The following is an 18,738-nucleotide window of genomic DNA, read 5'->3' as shown; positions in this document are numbered from 1 at the left end:
GCCCGTAAGACTTGAATAAAGATTATTTGATGTTTGCCACCCAAGTCGAAATAACGAGGCAGACACAAGTTATGGATTTAAAATTTTGGGCCACTTTATTAACTGACAACCTTAACTGGAAACCAATGGCAAGGGCAAACAGTTCTGTGGTATGGTCAAGGCCAGGGGACAAAGAACCCCTCCTTAACTCCTTAAATAGGGTGAGCCACCCTGCCCCGGGCAGGAGCCATCAACCATGGCTCCCACCCAGCTGGCTAGCCATTGCAGGACAACCCCTTAGCCCAACCCCCGAGCCGCTAAGTTCAAAGGGAGGACCCAATCGGGGTGGTCCCTAAGGCAGTCTGTTTTCCCCGCCCCATGCCGCAGGACACAAAGGCTGTACTCACAAGACCCCTTCAACCCAAATAAATGGCTGTCAGGAGGTGCTCACCGTACTGCAACCTATATACCGCATAGAACCCTGCCATTGCCAAGGCCTAGCCACGGCTTAGGCCTTCGCGCCCACCGGGAGGCCCAAGGCCCCCCACAGCCCTTGCCGTAGGTCATCCAGAAAGATGTCCATGCCCAATTCAGACAGGTAGATCCCATCCTGTCGGTACAGCTCAGGCCGCCCCAAATGTATGCTCGAGTGCGGGAGAAAAACTCCAATGCCACCCTCCAGAATCCTTTGCAATTATCTGTTCGCTTTTCTGCAGGCCTTGTCAATGGCCAGGGGACTCAAAGTTCCCCGCCAAACCCTTTGAGGTACCGTGGCCAACCAAACAATAAGGGTCCCAGGCCACCGCTTGCGGATTAACTGAACATCAGCGTGGGCTTGCATTACTAACGCCTTTCCTTGAACTAATCCTAAATCATTTCCCCCTAAATGTATCACTAGAAGTTTAGGTGGAGGGCCAACCCTCCCGTGAAACAGCAAATGCAGAAGGCCCAACCACTGTAAACCTTGCCGGCCCTGCCACACAACGATGGCCCACTGGCTAAGGCCCAGTTGCGTACCAATCGGAGTTCATCTGGTGTTGTGAGCCACCCAAAAAACAAAACTGTGCCTGCAGATTAGAGCCGTCTTCCTTTCCTGCCAGGCAACCAAACCTGAAATGAAAAGCACAGCTAACCCAAGCATTAAGACCCCACCTCCCATATGGAAGGGGGGGTCGTCATTGCCCATCCAGAGGGCGTACATAAGCCTTATAGACCCTCGAACGCCATCTGCCCAGCCTCTGAATATCCCAGGCTGGGTATCCCATAGCTGCTGCCGTAGAAGCAGCGCCGATACGAAAGGAATGAGTGCAAAAAGGCTTCTTTGCCAGACCAAATCTCTCCAATGCTCTAGCCATGACGGACCAAAATTGGTGCTTTGTTAAGGGCGAGCCATTCTGGTGTCGGAAAATCACACCATCCCGCATGCCCCGCACCGCTAAATAAGACGCTAAAGCCACCACAGGGCACAATTGCTTCTTGGCGCAAGCCCCCAGCTTAACCACCACTCTGCGCTGGCGCTGGTCCATTTTCAAGCATCGCAAGGCAATTGAGGCCCCCATCGCATTTAACTCCACATCCCGTATTTGCAGTGCCCTACCAGACATATCCCTTTTTGATTGGGCCACCAATCAAAGCTGATCCGAAACGCCCCAAAGAAAGCCACAAAGGTGGCGGCATGAAACAAAGAGGCCTCGAAAGCAGATGAGCAACCCCCCTCTCAACAGGCTTGCAGGCCACACAGAATCTCTGGAGAAATAGGCTGCCTTTGGTCTACTCTAACCCTAACCTCACGTGACCCCCTAAATGTATCACTAGAAGCTTAACTTAACTGCACTAGAAACATCTTGTGAATTTGAAAATCCCCTGTGTAATCAGCCACCCCTTTAGATTTGCTGGCTTATGCCACCGTGGATAACAATCCCTTTATGGAAGAAATCGCCAAACCCTTACCTTTGGAGGCTACGCAAAAATGCAACAGATGGTCCATAGGCACAGGCCACAAGTTGCGATACCCTACTTCCTGTCTAAAGTCCACAAACTGAGCAACCGCCCGATCATAAGCCTGGTTGGTGTTAGGTGCTATGGCTAATCTTATTGCCCTTTGTACTTCGGCCTTCCAACCAACCACAGCCCTGGCGGCATCTGCACCGGCCGAGAGTCGGCATCCGGGGCCAGCTGATGGAACCTCTCCATCTGTTTACAAGAGAGAGCGTCAGCCACCCCATTGTCAACCCCCGGCACATGCCTGGCAAAAAACAAGATGTTTAGCTGAAGGCAACGAAGCGTGAAAGCCCTAACCAGCTGCATGACCCTCGGGGATCTGGACGAGGAGGAGTTGATGACCTGTACAACTGCAAGGTTGTTGCACCAAAAATGTACCGTATGGTTAGCAAACTTGGCTCCCCATAGGTGAACTGCGACTAAAATAGGAAAAAAATTCCAAAAAAGTCAAATCTAATGTCAACCCCTCCTTAACCCAGAACGCTGGCCACTCCTCGGCGCACCAGCTTCCGCGGAAGTAAACCCCGAAACCTGTAGATCCGGCCACATCTGAGTGGACTTGAAGTTCAGCCTCTAGCCTGAGATCTTCCCTCCAAAAAGAGATGCCATTGAAAGTGGCCAAGAACTCCAGCCACATCGCTAAATCCTGTCGGATACCATTAGTAATCCGTATTCCATGATGAGGGAGATGCAGCCCAGCCGTTGCATCGCACAATCGGCACAAAAAGTTCCGCCCGTGAGCCACTACCTTACAGGCAAAATTCAGACGGCCCACCAACTGCTGCATCTCCCTCAAAGTGGCCCTTTTCTTAACTAAGAACGCTTGAAGGCGGCTGCACAGGTCCACCAGCTTACTAACAGGTCGCTGAGAAGCCTGTGCCACTGAATCCAACTCCACACCCAAAAAAGTGAGCAGTTGCACTGGACCTTCAGTCTTTTCATTCACCAGGGACACACCCAGCTCACCCGCCAGTTCCATAAAAGATTCCAGCATCCATTTGCACTGTCGTGACCCTCGGGGACCCACAAACAAAAAATCATCTAAATAATGCACAACAGTGCCACAACCAGTGCGCTCTCTAACAGCCCACTCTAAAAATGAATGAAAGCGCTCAAAGGCAGCGCAGGAAATGGAAGAACCCATGGGCAAAGCTCTATCTACATAAAACTGACCCTCAAAGCAGAAACCCAGGAGTTTGAAATCCTCCGGATGCAGCGGAAGAAGGTGAAATGCTGACTTAATGTCGCATTTACCCATTTCCACACCTTGGCCACAGCGGTGACCGCTTGGTCAAAGGACGTGTGCCAGACTGAGCACAAATCCTTGGGGATGGCATCATTGATTGAGCCACCCCTCGGGTAGGACAAGTGATGGATCAACTGAAACTCCCCGGGTGCCTTCTTGGGCACAATACCTAAGGGGAAAACATGAAGGTTGGGAACTGGGGGGAAGAAAAAGGTCCAAGGACATGCCCCTCCTGCAATTCCTTGTCAATCTTACTCCTAACTACATGTTCCATGCCCTGTACTGAATGGAGATTACGCGCCATGAAAGGCACCTGTTCTCCCTGAAAAGGTATACGGAAACCTAAAGAAAATCCCTCTAACAAATACAAACTGTCACCCCATCTGGGATAAGTGCACAACAGCTTCATAAGCACTTTCAACCTTATGGGTGTTGGCCCCCTTTCTATGCCCCGGCCCCGGACCACCGCCTTCAAGCCTCCTGCGCCCCTGGTGGGGCTTTACCCGGTAGCAGGTGGAAAAGGGGTGCGGGCCAGCGCACAAGGGGCTTTGTTGTTCAGTCGCACAGTCGAGTCCGACTCTTCGCGACCCCATGGACCAGCTCCCACCAGGCCTTCCGGTCTTTCGCCGTCCTCTGAAGTTTGCTCAATATCATGTTCGTTGCATCGATGACACTGTCTAACCATCTCATCCTTTGCCGTCCCCGTCTTCTTTGACCTTCAATCTTTCCCAGCATCAGGGGCTTCTCCAGTGAGTGCTCCCTTCTCATTTGGTGGCCAAAGTATTTGAGCTTCAGTTTCATTATCTGGCCTTCCAGGGAACAGTCAGGGTTGATTTCTTTGAGGATTGACTGATTTGTTCTTCTTGCAGTCCAAGGGACTCTCAAGAGTCTTCTCCAGCACCATAGTTCAAAAGAATCTATTCTTCGGCGCTCGGCCTTCCTTATAGTCCAACTCTCGCAGCCATACATGACAAGGGGCACTCATGCCTAAATTGACATGCTTTTCTATTACACACCCCCTGGCCCCCAAACTCCCAACAGATCTGGCAGGGTTGAACTGCCCGCCAGTGGGTGGAGACTGAAAGGAGCAGATACCCACTCTACCAAATGGCCACTGTGGAAGCGATCCCCGGTGTTTGGCCTAGAGGAAGTCATAACTTGCAACCAGAGATGGGGGTGAATCTGATCCCATCGTAAGGAGGGGTTCATGGCTGCCCGCATCCAAAACTCCTCATCATATTGGAGCCATGCCGGGCCAGTAAAGCCTGTGTAACCCTTGTAAATAATATCAAAATATTGAAATAAGGATGCCGCCCGCCAGGGCTGTGCCTTAGAAAGCACCCCCACATATATTAGAAAACCAGCCACCTGGTTCTCCCAGGTTTTGACTACCTTTATCCTCCTATACTTCTCCTTATCCCTCTCCTCGAGATCATCCTTCTCCTTCTTTTCCAATTCTCGGTACAAAAGCATGAAAACGTTTACAAACTCACCCTTGCATATCCTATCCCTAGTAGCCGGGAGTGATCGCCAAGCGGAAGTACGAGGTCTCCAAATGGGAGAGCAGCTGCAGGGGCCCCTGCATATGACACCCCACAAGGTGATGGTCCACCCCACCACAGTGTACTAATAATGCAGCACTGCGATGAAGAAGAATTACAGCCGGACTGTGAACCCCCTTGCAGTGTGGTGGTGCAGCCCGCCTGACCACCCCCATGGCTAAATGCCGGAGTGCTCGGTGAAGCAGGCACCGACCCATTGGATTCTGGGTGGCCCCAAGGCCAAGAGCACCCAGTATGGTGCGTATTGCACTTACCAGCTGTCGAGGAAGGTCCAGCCACAGGCTCCGCAGGAGTCTGCTGCTCAGAAGGAATCTCCCTTGAAGTTGTACTGCTCGCCTGACTCTCCAAGGCCTTGCCCGAGCTAGCTTCCGATGTGGCAGTGTGCCCTTCAACAATAGACAAACGCGTTAACACGTCTGCCTGGAATCACTTATTAGCAGATGCCCGAGTTTCTTTTCTTCCACGCACCCCACCAGCCAGCCGAGCAGAAGGAGTTGCCACACCCGTGGCCACTTCTACAGCCAACAAGCAGTCCAAAATAGCCTGCTGCACCCCATCATCATCATCATCAGACGAGGACAGTGCAGGTGGGGGCCATTTAGGCTGTGGCTTAGGTGCAGGCTGCTTCCCTTTGGAATGCCCTGAGCCCTTCTTAGGAGCCATAACAGAAAGTGAAACTCTGACACTGAGTAGACAAAATGGCTGCTGATCCAAAATACCAAATGGCCGCCCAGTCTGTGTGCACTAACAGCACTAAGCAGCCACACACAAGATGGCCGCCAGGGAAGCAGAGTGAACCCACGGCACACTCCAATCACTGCCTGGGCACCAGGAACCTTCTCGAAACAGACCCCGAACTGGTACAAACAGGAAGGGATGGTGGTCAGGTCAGCCAAGGCAAACAACAATGGCCCCGGGAGGTGACTACATGCCCCAGGGGCCCCTGTTAACCCAGGAGCCCTGTAAAAGACAATGAATGGAGTGGGGGGGGGGTTGGGGGGGTTGTATTCTAATCATGGGCCCCAGGTCGCTCTGACCCTGGCCCTACACCCCAATCCACCGGCCAAAACCACCAACTCCAGTCCCCTGTTATGGGAAGCCGTCTGCTACCTGTCCCCAGGCCTGCCACCCGTGCCGTACAACCCTTCCCCGGGGCAAAACACCCCCAAACCGTCCACAGCCGCAAGAAGGCCAGTCAGCGAACGGGCACAGCCACTGCTGCGCCGTTCGCCTTCTAGCACCGCCGGGTCACTGATTAAGGTAGCCGAGCCGCCACCACCTAGCTCTTAGCCGCCAAGTACGCCGCTGCCACTGAGCCCGCCGCCGCCAATCGAGCCGCCGCCGCGGAGCCTGCTGCCTCCGATCTTGCCGCCGCTTCGAAGCCCACCACGCTCACGCTGTGCCGCCCCGATGAAGGTCTAGGTCCCGGCCCAAACAGGAGCTCCCGACCGTCCATGCCCAAACATGCCCCAGCCACAGACGGAGCTCCCATCGAACCAATGCAAAACTGGGACTGCCAAAGATGAAACGAGGGGCCGCAATTTATACCATTCGGCCCCTCCCCTCTGAATTACCCGTATGGGCGCATTGGTGCCCAAACCAAGTGCCTGCCCCTTTTTCCCTGGGCGGCAAATCCGTCCCCCCGGCCTAACGGCCACAGGGGCCAAGGCCGTTGATCCGCGGTATGTAGAATTTGTTCAAATTATCTTTGTATATTCAGGCTTTTGTTTTGTTATTAAAGTCCTATTTGTCTGTCAGATCCACTCCCACTTAGTCTTGAGCATTTATTTTTGTTGATTTTTTGTTCCAGTAAAATCCATAGGAACAAATATAAAATCAATCCTTAAGTTGATTGTGGATTGGGCTGCACACCATGACCTATTCTTTGATGCTATATTTCATTCTACAGCTGCAGAAAGTTATGTGTATTTTGGTCCAAGAAGCTTATAGCACAAGAAGCCTTCCATCTGGAGATTTGCTCTGTGAGACACTTCTTATACCTGAAACACTATTGTGCTTGTGAATGAAGACAAGCACATTGTCTTTTTAGCAAGCAAAAATGTAAGCTAAGAGCACCATCTCAGTAAAAGACAGCTTCATGTGTTCATGCTGAATTTAAATTGAGCTAATGGGCTCAAATTAAGCACTTAAGATCCATTGATTTTAATGAGAGAGAGTTAAGCATGTGTGTTTAGAGCAAGCTAGCTGCATAAGCCTGATTAATCATGTGCTTAATTTTCCCATTGAAGTCTGTGAGATTTCAATGTGCTTAGGTTTGGCTACATCATAAAGAAGGATCATAAGCAGGTCTACTCAGTCTGATTTTATTCAATGAGACGTATTCCCAGGAAGGTGTTCTTAGGATTGAAACCACAGTCATTAAATGTGCATGTACACTTAGATATGTATAGCAACTCACACCAAAGACTGATTATGTGCAATGATTATCCTTGCTGGATCAAGGGACAAGGCCAGAATACAAAAAGTGTTCTGTGTGGGTAATGTAACTTTGACTTTAACAGTGCTAAAAATGACAGTTTAAATTAGATTATTACTGATTTTAGCAAAAAAAAAGTGATAGTATATTGAGCTACTACTCCAAAACATTCAACTTTTATGAAAGGTTTTTATTCACTGCATAAGCAATAGAACAAAATAGTATATAAACCAATGATAATAAATGTGAAAAAGATCTGTCATTTATATCTAACAGGGAACTATACGCACAATAATATATGGTGTTTTTTCCATACTAGCACCAACTTAGCCAATGAAACCTGACAAGTCTACAACTAAAAGTGTATCACTGGGTTTGGAGAGTGGTTACATTTGTGTCATTTTACATTAAGTAATTATTTCTATATTCTTCCAATAGATCCAAACCTTCTTCTTACTTTGTTTGGTGTAAAATCGCTCTGCAGAGATTTATAGCCCCATCCTAAACAGAGGTATGTATTTCTAAATTAATTGAAGACAGTGGGCTTAGGATGGTGTAATTCTGTTTAGAATGGCACTGTTAAGCACTAAGGGACCAAAATCATAGAGGAATAAAGCAAGTAACAAATCTAGCAAAGTTTGATTGATAATGAACACTATGGGTATTTTGTCTTGTGCTTATAAAATACTGTGCATGCCAAAAAAATAAATATTTCATATCTAGAGTTTTTTAAAGTTTTAATAGTGTAATCACCCTTCCCAAACAAATAGATATATAACAACAACATTCTGAACACAGATATTATAGTTTGGTCAATGACCTGTTTCCCCTCTCCATCCTCCTTGGAGGGCCAAGAGATGAGTTAGCATTCATTTGACATTCCAGGATAGTTAGCTACTTAAATCAGACTCAAGTTGATTGGGATTTACTCCTTAGTAAAAGTGTTTAAGGTTGCAGCCTTAGTCTCATTCTAGTATCACAGATAATGGATCTATAATCAATAAACCATGCCCCATCACACATGAGAGCTCATACTGTTAGTACTGCAGCACAATCTTTGTTGTTGTGCTTGCCTTTTTTTTGCCTTTTGACCTCCATTGCACCAGCTGAATTATTATTTTTTACTCATAATGAGTTGGCTGCTAGAAAACCAGATTCCATCTGCTTCTGACAAAAGAGAAGATGGAATACCTGCTACCAAACTATAGCTGCAAGTAACAATAAATCCCTCATGCTGGGTACAGGCTGGTGAAGTTAACAAAACAGTTCATCTTTGGACAAACAGTGTGTGTGCAAAAAAAAAAATCCATTACGGTTACGAATCCAGGCATCAGGAGGCAAAAAATTACCATGGTCGGTTTGCTTCCGTAAGGGCATAACCAGTTCAGGTTTAAATCTCTGCCATTTTTTTGTGTTCTAGATTTTTGGGCCCCATTTTCTGTGCAGATGCACTACAGATACTGTTCTTTTTGATGCACAGCCAATTCAAGTGTCTCCCACACAGCAGGCATGGCACACGACACTACCAAAATCACCTGGAACGCAGTCCTCCTTCTTTTCTCCAAACCCTCTGAATCTCAGCCACATGCAGCAAAGCAGATCTGTTTTACTGGGCCACTCAAAGTACCTCATTTCTGCAAACACACATTGCAGACACCATTCTTTTCAATGCACAGCCAATTCATGGGTCTCCCACACAGCAGTCATGGCACATAATGCCACCAAAATTGCATATAACTCAGTCCTCCTTCCACCTTCCAGACCCCCCCAAAAAAACTCAGGCACATATATCAAACAACTGTTTTACCAGGACCCCAAAGTAACTCATTTCTGCACACATGCACTGCATACCCTCTCTGCAACTTGTCTGCAAAGGTGCCTGGCTGGACACACTAGACCCTTACCAGGATTCAATTGTTTAGAAGAATGTTGTTGCCTGAGAAAACAAACAGAATCAAAGAATAGCATGGCAAGCAGGTGGGCATGTTCCTGCTGGCTTGGTAAGCACCTGGACTTGAAAAAACAGATTTTCAGGGAGGGTCGTTTCCAGGGGTCTTGTTGTAGAAAAAGAGCTGCCGGAGCTCATTAGCATAACTCATTAGCATAACTTATTTGCATATGCCACGCCCCCTGACATCACCGGAAGTGACAGAAGGCCACACCCCCTGACATCACTGGAAGTGTGTCAGAAGGCCCGGCTACTTACCCTCCTGCTTCATCCTCATTCCCAAACGGAATGAGGATCGAAGCAGAGGGCGGGGTAAAGAAGGGGGCGGGGCTTCACCACGTGACCGCCCCGCCCCCTAGAGGTTCTCTTCCGGAGCTCCGTACCTGAGAGCTCCCCCCCAACTAGAGCCCTGGTCGTTTCATTAAAGGAACAATCCTGATTCCTAATACTGTCCTGGGAATGCAAAGCAACAACCCAAAACAGCAATTTTTGTATATATATTTGGCTCAGGAGTTCCACTGTGCACACCTCTAGTGGACTATTTCCAGTCTTAGCATATATTCTGATATTCACAATGCATGCCATTTTCTTGTTCCTTTTGTATCTGTTTTTTTTGTCCTTGCCTTGAAAACGTTGTGCTTCCTTGCCACATCCTGCTTTTCTTTTTTTTAATTACAATTTTTATTTAAAGAAACAGTGAGTTAACATTAAAAGCGATTTGAATAACAGGCTAAGATACATGTAATATGGGTAATCCAGATGTACCCCTGAACTAGAGAGTGATAAAAAAAAACAATTTAACATTGAGCATAACTTTGTTATCTCAAAACTTAGTCAGATACACAAATTTAGTACAACTGGCAATTGGTGTCGGAGTAAACTAAGTTTACATTACAATACCATTAAACAAGATATATGAGATAAGAGAGGTGAGAGGTGAGAGTAATAATCTGTAGTTAAAGAGTGACGAAAAAGAATAAAAATTAAGCGAAGCATACGTACAACGTGATTGATAAAAAGCTTATAAAAATAATGTGAAAGTAATTGAAATAGACAAAAAGGCACACAATTCTAATTAAATCGGCTGCAGTTCTAAAGACACTTTCCTGGAAATAACACGGGGCTTACTTCTGAGTGGACTTGCTTAGGATTGCTTCCTTTGTCTTGCTATATTCCTGGCCTTCTCTCCTCCAGTTCTATCACTTTGAGCTGTGACAAATTCTCCTGCCCTTTAAACAACTCATATTCTCCATCATTGGTTTCCATTCTGAAACATCCCATGTAGTGCCTCCTCTCTCTCTGTGTTCCTTTAAATCCCTCCTCCTAACCTTCCTTTTTCTACAAAATCACTGAACAAATCCCTAGTACTCTTCTGAAATGCACAGGCCACACTCTTTAACTTCATTGGATTTAAAGACTATAATTCAATTTAAGATTGCACTGTAAATCTAAACTGCATACTCAGATTCCTTTCCTAGTACCTTGCAGCTCCATTTCTTTTCTTCACTCCCCTCCCTTTTTTTGTTTTGCTCTTTGTCCAATTTTACATTGTAAGATCTTTCAGGCAAGGGCCAGCATACTTTTTATTTGCTTGTTACTCTGTAAAGTGTACATCTATATTTTAAGCTCTCTATAAACAACAAAAACAACACTATAAACATCATCATCATCACTATGTCAAGTCGATTAGTTCATTTCAGGTCCCTATTTGTCTTTAGAATCAAAATGACTACAGAATAGGAAACGGAACCTTGATCTTTTCTCTCCCTCCATAGTAATATGTAGAATCAAATTTACTAAACTGAACAAAAGTCCAGTGGCCCCTTAAAGACTAACACATTTATTACAGCAGAAGCTTTTAATGAGATGCATGAAGTATAAATCTGTTACAAAAGCTCATGCTGGATTAAATTTGTTAGTTTTTAAGATGCCACTGGACTCCTGTTTTATCTTGTTACTGCAGATTAATATGGGCTATCCATATGAAACGTATAAAATGTATTTCAAGACACAACTGATCCTTCATGAGAGAAATATAGTGAAGGTGTAGTCCTAAATAATAAAGTGCAATGGGTCATTGTTGAAAGGCTACTTATGGCTCAAAATTTATTGGGTTTCGTTAACAAATAGTTGTCTCTTTGCCTTCTATAGATTTTTTTTGGTAGTATGCTAACTTGGAGAGCCTCCTTCCTTGAGCACTATGCAAGTGGAATGAGAATTTTTACAGCCATTCTATAATTCATGAAAAATGAGTTGATAGTCGGAGGCAGTAGAATTTTGGAGCAGAGGCTTTCATACTTTAGAGGGAAGAATACTGCATATTTGAATGCTCTCCCACAGAAAACCCTCCTGTAGAAAACTAACACATTCTATATGCCTTGTTGAATGGCTCCTGCTTTCAGTAGTTTTGCCTCTGGAATCAGAGCATGGAAACTCTAGATTACTTCAGAACAAGTATTTTGACCTTATCATAATACAGCAGCATCCTATGCTTGGCTAGTGAAAAAGTCCTTTCAGAACAGAAGTGACAAACAGCAATCCCACTGTAAAAAATTACTGCCATACTGCCATATATTAGATACACAGTTGTGCCAATATTGATATCTTGGTTGACACTGAAATGCTATTAGAATACAACAAAACAGAATCATACAAAATTGAATCATACTTAGTCCTGCCTAATTCTGTTCCATGCAGAAGCTTTGTTCAACTCTACCATGCTATATAAGTTAATTACCGTTATTGCCATTATAGCAATGCTAGTATATCTCACTGAGCCATTGTGTCACCTGGGTTATGTCTGCAGCCCCATTTGCTACACTGTATAATTTGGACTCTGTATAATTGTATAATGCACACTGTATAATTTGCTACAGCACCTCATCTTAAATCAGCAAGACTCATTTAGTGGCTCAGGGGGCACAGCTGGCTCTTCTGAGCACTGCTCCCCATGTGCCAGTTTGCCTTGTGTTTCAGAGAATTGGGCAAAGCCCTTGATCACTTGGCAGCTAGTTCCCACCTTAAACCAGCCACCACTGGAGGGACAGTTGAGCCTCCTTGAGCTGCAGGCCCCATGCCAGATGGAGAAGTAATTGCAGCTCTTTTGGATTATAGCAATTGTGAATATGGCTCTCTGTGAGCCACCAAATGAATACCACTATCCTAAATACTTAAGATTGCCGCTCATTAAACTGAATCATTAAGAATGCATAGGCTTTCACTACTTAAACTATTTCAAAAGAACTTAAGCCTGTATAATGATACTCCTTTTTGTAAAACAGTAGTGCTTTCACAACATTCCCACCAGCAGCTTTTTATTTTCATGCTATCAAAATCCAGAAGATAACTCTTCATCACAGTCCAGTAAACTGGACAAGCATAGACAATAGGAAACAAAAAGTGAACCAAAGGAAGAAAGTAAGTGATACTGAGAATTATTTGCAATAAGAATGATAAAGAGCAAAGGCTTTATAAAGCAGTAAATATTGTTTAAGTCACTGATGGCTAACTGGTAGCTTACTCACAGCATCCAGTCCCTGATGCCTTCGTCTGATCAGATCTTGAATACTAGACATATCACTGGCTCTGATATGATACAGGGACTCTTTATTTCCAGATGGGTGACATGTATTGTAAGTAAGTCCTTGAGTCAGTCATATTGTAAATGATGGTAAGTACCAGAAAAAAACACACCCATGCTTTCCTTCTTTTTGTAGGAGCATCTTCCACATGGAAAAAGTTGGGTTTGTTGGGCACTTTTGGGGTGTGTCTGCTTTCAGTGCAAAATGAACTGGAAATAATCTGATGCTTATGATACCATAGGTAAAAATGAAAGCTTTATATATTTGGTTTGAAAAGCTGACCCCAGCAAAACAGCAAAAGAAGTCTAAAGTCTTGTTTAGAAACAACCTTCAAAAAATCTACTGTCTCTGAGTGAAATACAATCAGGCACAGTTATGCATTGTACATACGAAAACTTTACCTGGCTGATTAGTTGTGATTTCTCTACCCAAAGATGTGTGTGTTCATCAGCTGAAGATTAAAATATATGCTAGCGCATCAACTACAACACTAACTAAATATACAAATACACATTCTCATTTCATCCAAATGTTAGCAGCCAAAGTCTTCATGATGGATTTATTAATGAGCTGTCAGGCACTGCCAACATTATATATAGGCCCCAGTCACACGGGCCTGATATCATCGGGGGAAGGCGTGGCTAATTGCCCCGGCGCAGTTTGATCCGCGATTACATGATCAGACATGCCGGCGGCACACCACGTCCTTCCCTCGGCGCCGGCAGGTAAATGAGGGACCGGAGGGGAATGCCGCGTGCCGGCGCGATCACACCACGAGTGTCTGGAGGCAGCCCGTGGCAAACAGTTACTAGTACCTTGGAGGTACTAGTTTTTTTAATGCACATTGTCGGCGGTAAGCCACGGGTGCGCACCACTTCCCAGATGTTGGGGTGTGATCGCGCCCGGATAATCCACCCACCATCCGTGCCTCTCCCATGGCAACTTTGCTGTGTGACCGGGGCCATAGTAGACCTTTCATTTATTAGCTTCATTGACCAGAGGTCTTAAGCCAATATGTAGTAGACCTATGTTGCAGCAACAGGAAGTAGCAGATTCTAATAAGAGTGTGTATAGGTATCTTTGATTTGGGAACAAAGCTGTATAAGTTTGCTTTGGTTGTCATTTCAACAGGTACAAGACTTTCTTCCAGTCACTATTTTAAGACTCTTCTTGTCTGAGAGAATTTAAAACCAAGTTGTCCTTGGAGGTTAAAATATAGCAATATTTAACATGAGTAGTGCTCTGTAAAGGGGACTTATGATGTATAGGACTTTTAGAACACTGTTTAATTGCACAGCAATCATGTAGAACTGAGAAATGTAGCTCTGCTCACAGCATAATAACTTCTCAAATTACTAAGGTTGCCATTTAGTACCCCTACTTACTCAAGAAAAAAAAACACAGAATAGCCATTATCTACAACATGCATAAAGTTAGCCTTTTACTTATAATCAACTTTCTTATGGCTTTACAGCATCTCTGATGATACGCTCAGCAGCTGCTGTCAGAATTGTAAGAATTCATTTGACTGCTAATAATTAATAAAATATGTTCCTGTATAGACAAATCTTAAAAGACTTAGATATTAAAAACCATCCATACAAATTAAAGATTATTTTTCTCATGTAGGATTGGTGTGCTTAGCATTTTTATAAATTAATAACATAGAAGACTTGTCATATACGTGTGTGTATGTATGTATTTCTAGTTTCTGTTTGTTGTTTCTCTTGACCCAGTTCTCACAGAAAATATCATTGAAAATTATTATTGTAATTACTGCCGAAATTACCTTTTAGTATTTTACTGCAATTTGAATACCATGTGGAAAGCACAACATTACAGTAAAGTGTTGTGGCTGTTTTGTCAACAACACTCCATATTCCAGGGTTAATGTCAATATACTTAGTATTAGCTACCTTCTTACTAATACTAGTAATAATATTCATAGAACAACTTTATAATTCATGCAGGTATGTGAGCTTGTAACAAAAGGAGGTAACATACCAGATTAGGAATTCTGTTTACTAAGCTTTCTAGAGAAGGTCAACGTGAACAGGTTTTTTCCACACAATATGACCTGTCTGTGGATTTCTTAAGAGTTTGAAGTAGGAGAGCACTGTTGTCTATATAAGAAGAGTGCCTGCTGCCAGTAGCAATGATAAAAAAGAAGATATTTCCAGCTTGGAGCAACAGAAAACCATAAGGTACTGATACAAAATCACAATTATCCTTTTCAGTACCATGGACAAGACCATCCAGATGGTACATACTGCAATTACTAGAGTCACTTAAATGTGTCTAAAACACAAGCTGATCTATAACAGCTACTGTCCAGATTATTTGACTTCAATTATAGTGGTAAATATTTAAATAAGTGGTTCTAATTCCCAGATGAAGATACTAATTTTAACAGACTGGGATAGGGAAGACTGGGGAAGGGGTCAGTACCTCCCACTACATGCAACTCTTAAAACTGGACCTCATGCCCTAGTTCATTCATAACCAGTTTCTATAAAAGCCAGTTCTATCCCCATCCCATCCAGTTTCAGCCTAATTTATTGACATGAGATCCAGCCCGATTTGAGCACTATTACATCATACTGATACTAATGAAAGAATGAAGTACATGATTTACAGTACAGTCCTAAACGGAACAAAACTAGACTCAAACTTTGTTCTACTGCTTCAGACCAACATGACTGCCCATGTGGATCAATCGTACATGGTTAGACCCTTCCAAGTCCAGTTTAATCAATGGGCTTAGAAGGCTGTGATTCTGTTTAGGACGGCACTGTAAATCTCTTTCGTTCAAATCAGTAGGGCTTAAGTGGCTCTATTTTGTCCTATGTGTGAAGCAACATTTAAAAGGAAAGTAATAATACACTATACAGGGCCTATCCATTCCACTGCCCATTACTAAAATGGCAAATCTTCTCTATGAGGAGCTGCAGTTTAGTATACAAAATTTATTCCCATAATAATTATACCAATTTGTTATTAAACAATACATTACTAAATAAGAATTGATAGCAGTGTACTCTCTCCATTTTCTTGAAGGCTATGCTCATACTTCATTTTACAGAGCACAGTTCAAGCTGTCATGATATTGAGGTAATCAATTGCTTACTTTTATTTTGATGAAGTAACGCTCAGATACAGATTATCTTATATTCAGTCCTAAACAGAGTTAGACCATTCTAAATGCATTAAAGCCAATGAGGTGAGAATGGTATAACTCTGCTTAGGAATGCATTGCTAAACATTTAAATAAAATGAAATGTGTTTTCTGGCTCTATTATTTTCCTTTTTCATAAGGGTATATGGAAGAACTCAGGGGAAAAATTACTTTTTAAACTGAACTGTAACAATTTAGATCAAGATGGGTAGCTATGTTAGTCTGTAGCAGTAGAAAAGAGCAAGAGTCTAGTAGTACCTTAACGACTAAACCAAATTTGTGGCAGGGTATGAGATCATCCCCTGCCACAAATTTAGTTAGTCTTTAAGTTGCTACTGGACTCTTGTTCCTTTCTAGTGTAACAATTTAAGCATATTATGAAAAACTGGCTTATCGTATTAAATAGATTTAGGCCCAATATTGCCAACTGAGCACCTTTTCAATGAGAGATTTAGAGATGGATTAAACTACCTCTGCCTCTGAATGGTACCTTATTTAATGTTGAAGTATGTTCTTTTGAAATCAAATATATTTCTATACCTCCACATCCAGACCACTAGATTTGCCAAAATAACCTTGAAAAACTACCCTGCCTTACTAAATTATAGGACACCCTACATAAATTCTAATATGATAAATAAGTTATTGCAATGAAGGAGTTATATGCACAAATAGAACTAACTTTAGCATAAACTTAGAAATGTAGCTACAAACATCTTGTATGATACATCAGAATGTCTAATTCATTAACATACATGCATATAAATAGACTTCATATCAATCCTGTTGGAGTTTTAATAGATTTGCTGAGGTCAGAGTAAACTTAGTAAAAATGTAGTTGCTCTTTCTTGTATGAATGTAAACAACTTTAAAATATCTAAAATATTTATGTTTTTCATTATAGGTCAACAGAGGAAAACTACAGTTTCTTTGGTTAGATTTCAACTTTATCACTCTTTTCAGGTGAGTGATACTTCAGAGAAACTTTAGCACTGGCATAATACCATGAGCATGTCCTATTATTACTGATTTTTAATCCTTTTCATCTGTCACACTTGTGTCCATCATCATAAATGGATCACAACCACCACTTTGTCCAGATACATTCTCACTTTTCTTAGCAGACTTTTTAAACAGATAGTCCATAGCATAACACTAAAATACAAAACCCAAATGGACTCACCCAAGTGTGGTCATAGTGACTATGGTATACCAGAAGGCAGCAGGGATGCTGGTGAATTTGGTGGCTGACGAGCCTTTCTCAGCATAAAACATAACTGTAGCAAAGATGATGATAGCCATAGTGAGAGAAAATAGGAGAAAGCCAAGTTCTGATGCACAGCTTTTCAGAGTGTAGCCCAGGATGCGTAAACCCTGTGAGTGGCGGGAAAACTTAAAGATCCGGAAGACCCGGAAGACACGTAGTGTAACGAAGGCCCCACTAACATCCTCATTGTTGGTCATCACAAGAGCAATGTAATAGGGCATAATAGCCACTACATCAATGATGCTCATTACACTACGCGCAAACTTGTATCGGCTTGGGGCAGCCACCAGACGCATCAGATACTCAACAGTGAAGATCATGACACAGGCTGTATCCAGGCAGAAGAAAGCCACATCATACCGCTCTCCACAGGTCAGCTCCTTGATGGCACCAGGACTTACCCCACAGGGCACTGTCTCCACCACATTGGCCATGACAGAAACGGCAATGAAGAAGCCCGTTACATAGTAGAAGACCAAGGCCAGAGTGCTGGTGTGTGGATTCTCAAAGGCCCGCCACATCCTTTCTCGAGCTGTCATGGAGGGCAAATTGCTTTCATTAGCATTATCCTGATCAGCATCATCCTGAAGACGCTCAGCATTCTCCCGTCGTCGATCCTTATATTCCTCATAGCAACAATCCCCAATGATCTCAGGGATTATACCAAAGAATGCCAGCTCCTCATCATAGGCCGAGATGCACTCTTGACGGGGATAGTGTAGCTTCCCCGTACGATAGAAATTGAGGATGTGTCGGAAGATGTCAGGATCACGGTCAAAAAAGTATTGCTGTGTCTCTGGATGGTAGAAAAAATCCCTCTCTGAGCTGCCCAGCAGTGTGTCAGGATAGCGTTCCAGGGTGTCCAGCCAAGTCTGGAACTGGGTACCGCTCACATTCAGCACTATTAGGGAGTCCTGGCTTCGTTTCCTCTCCTGGTGGGGAGGATTCGGCATGGGACTTGTGGCTACCGGCATCCATCCTATAGCAGCTGCCCGAGCAAAAGGCAACCACGCTGCTACTCCCGCTGCCATTCTGTAAGCTGCTACTGGTATTGCTGAGAGAGCTCTTGGGAAACAATCCAATCTACTAGAATGTAAAAAAAGGAAAGAAGTGTATCAAACAGTTAGGAGTCCCACCGTTTCTAAATGACAAAGACCATAGCCATTTCCCTCTTCTTTTAGGTCACCTTCCCCCATTTCTCCCTGTTCTGCCATCCATTCAACTCAGTTTAAGATACTTTTATTTAGGATCTTAGCAAACTATCATACATTGTGAGCTGACAGACACTATCGTACAAAATCCAATGCTGCCTATATTTACCAGATGGTTACAGATGAAAAAAAAACCCCTATATGTAGAAAAATACGGGGAAAGGATGGTGTCTGGAATAGCTAATCATCCAGCCTGTCAGGTCTAGTAAGCAGTAATCAACTGATCAGGCAGACCAAATGCACAACCTCCTAGCTAGGAAGAGTCCTGCTCCATCCTGCTTCCTGGTGATGTGTTCCAAAAGACAAATACAGATCTCCTCCCACCTGTTCC

At 43.9% G+C, this 18,738-nt stretch overlaps 1 protein-coding gene across 1 annotated transcript in view; it reads right to left on the bottom strand.

Moving 5' to 3' along the window:
* The window catches only part of KCND2 (potassium channel, voltage gated Shal related subfamily D, member 2), a 487,828-nt gene extending 469,601 nt beyond the window's left edge, over nucleotides 1-18,227 (bottom strand). Inside the window, exon 1 of the mRNA XM_015412690.1 lies at nucleotides 17,113-18,227. Coding sequence (XP_015268176.1) covers nucleotides 17,113-18,227 — 1,115 coding nt within the window. The remainder of the gene's footprint in view (nucleotides 1-17,112) is intronic.
* Between the last annotated feature and the right edge of the window lie 511 nt (nucleotides 18,228-18,738).

The sequence above is a fragment of the Gekko japonicus genome, unplaced genomic scaffold, assembly GCF_001447785.1.
Source record: "Gekko japonicus isolate JY-2015 unplaced genomic scaffold, Gekko_japonicus_V1.1 scaffold550, whole genome shotgun sequence".
NCBI lineage: Eukaryota > Metazoa > Chordata > Lepidosauria > Squamata > Gekkonidae > Gekko > Gekko japonicus.
Note: the sequence above shows the minus strand (reverse complement) of the source record. Positions and strands in the feature narration are given on the sequence as shown.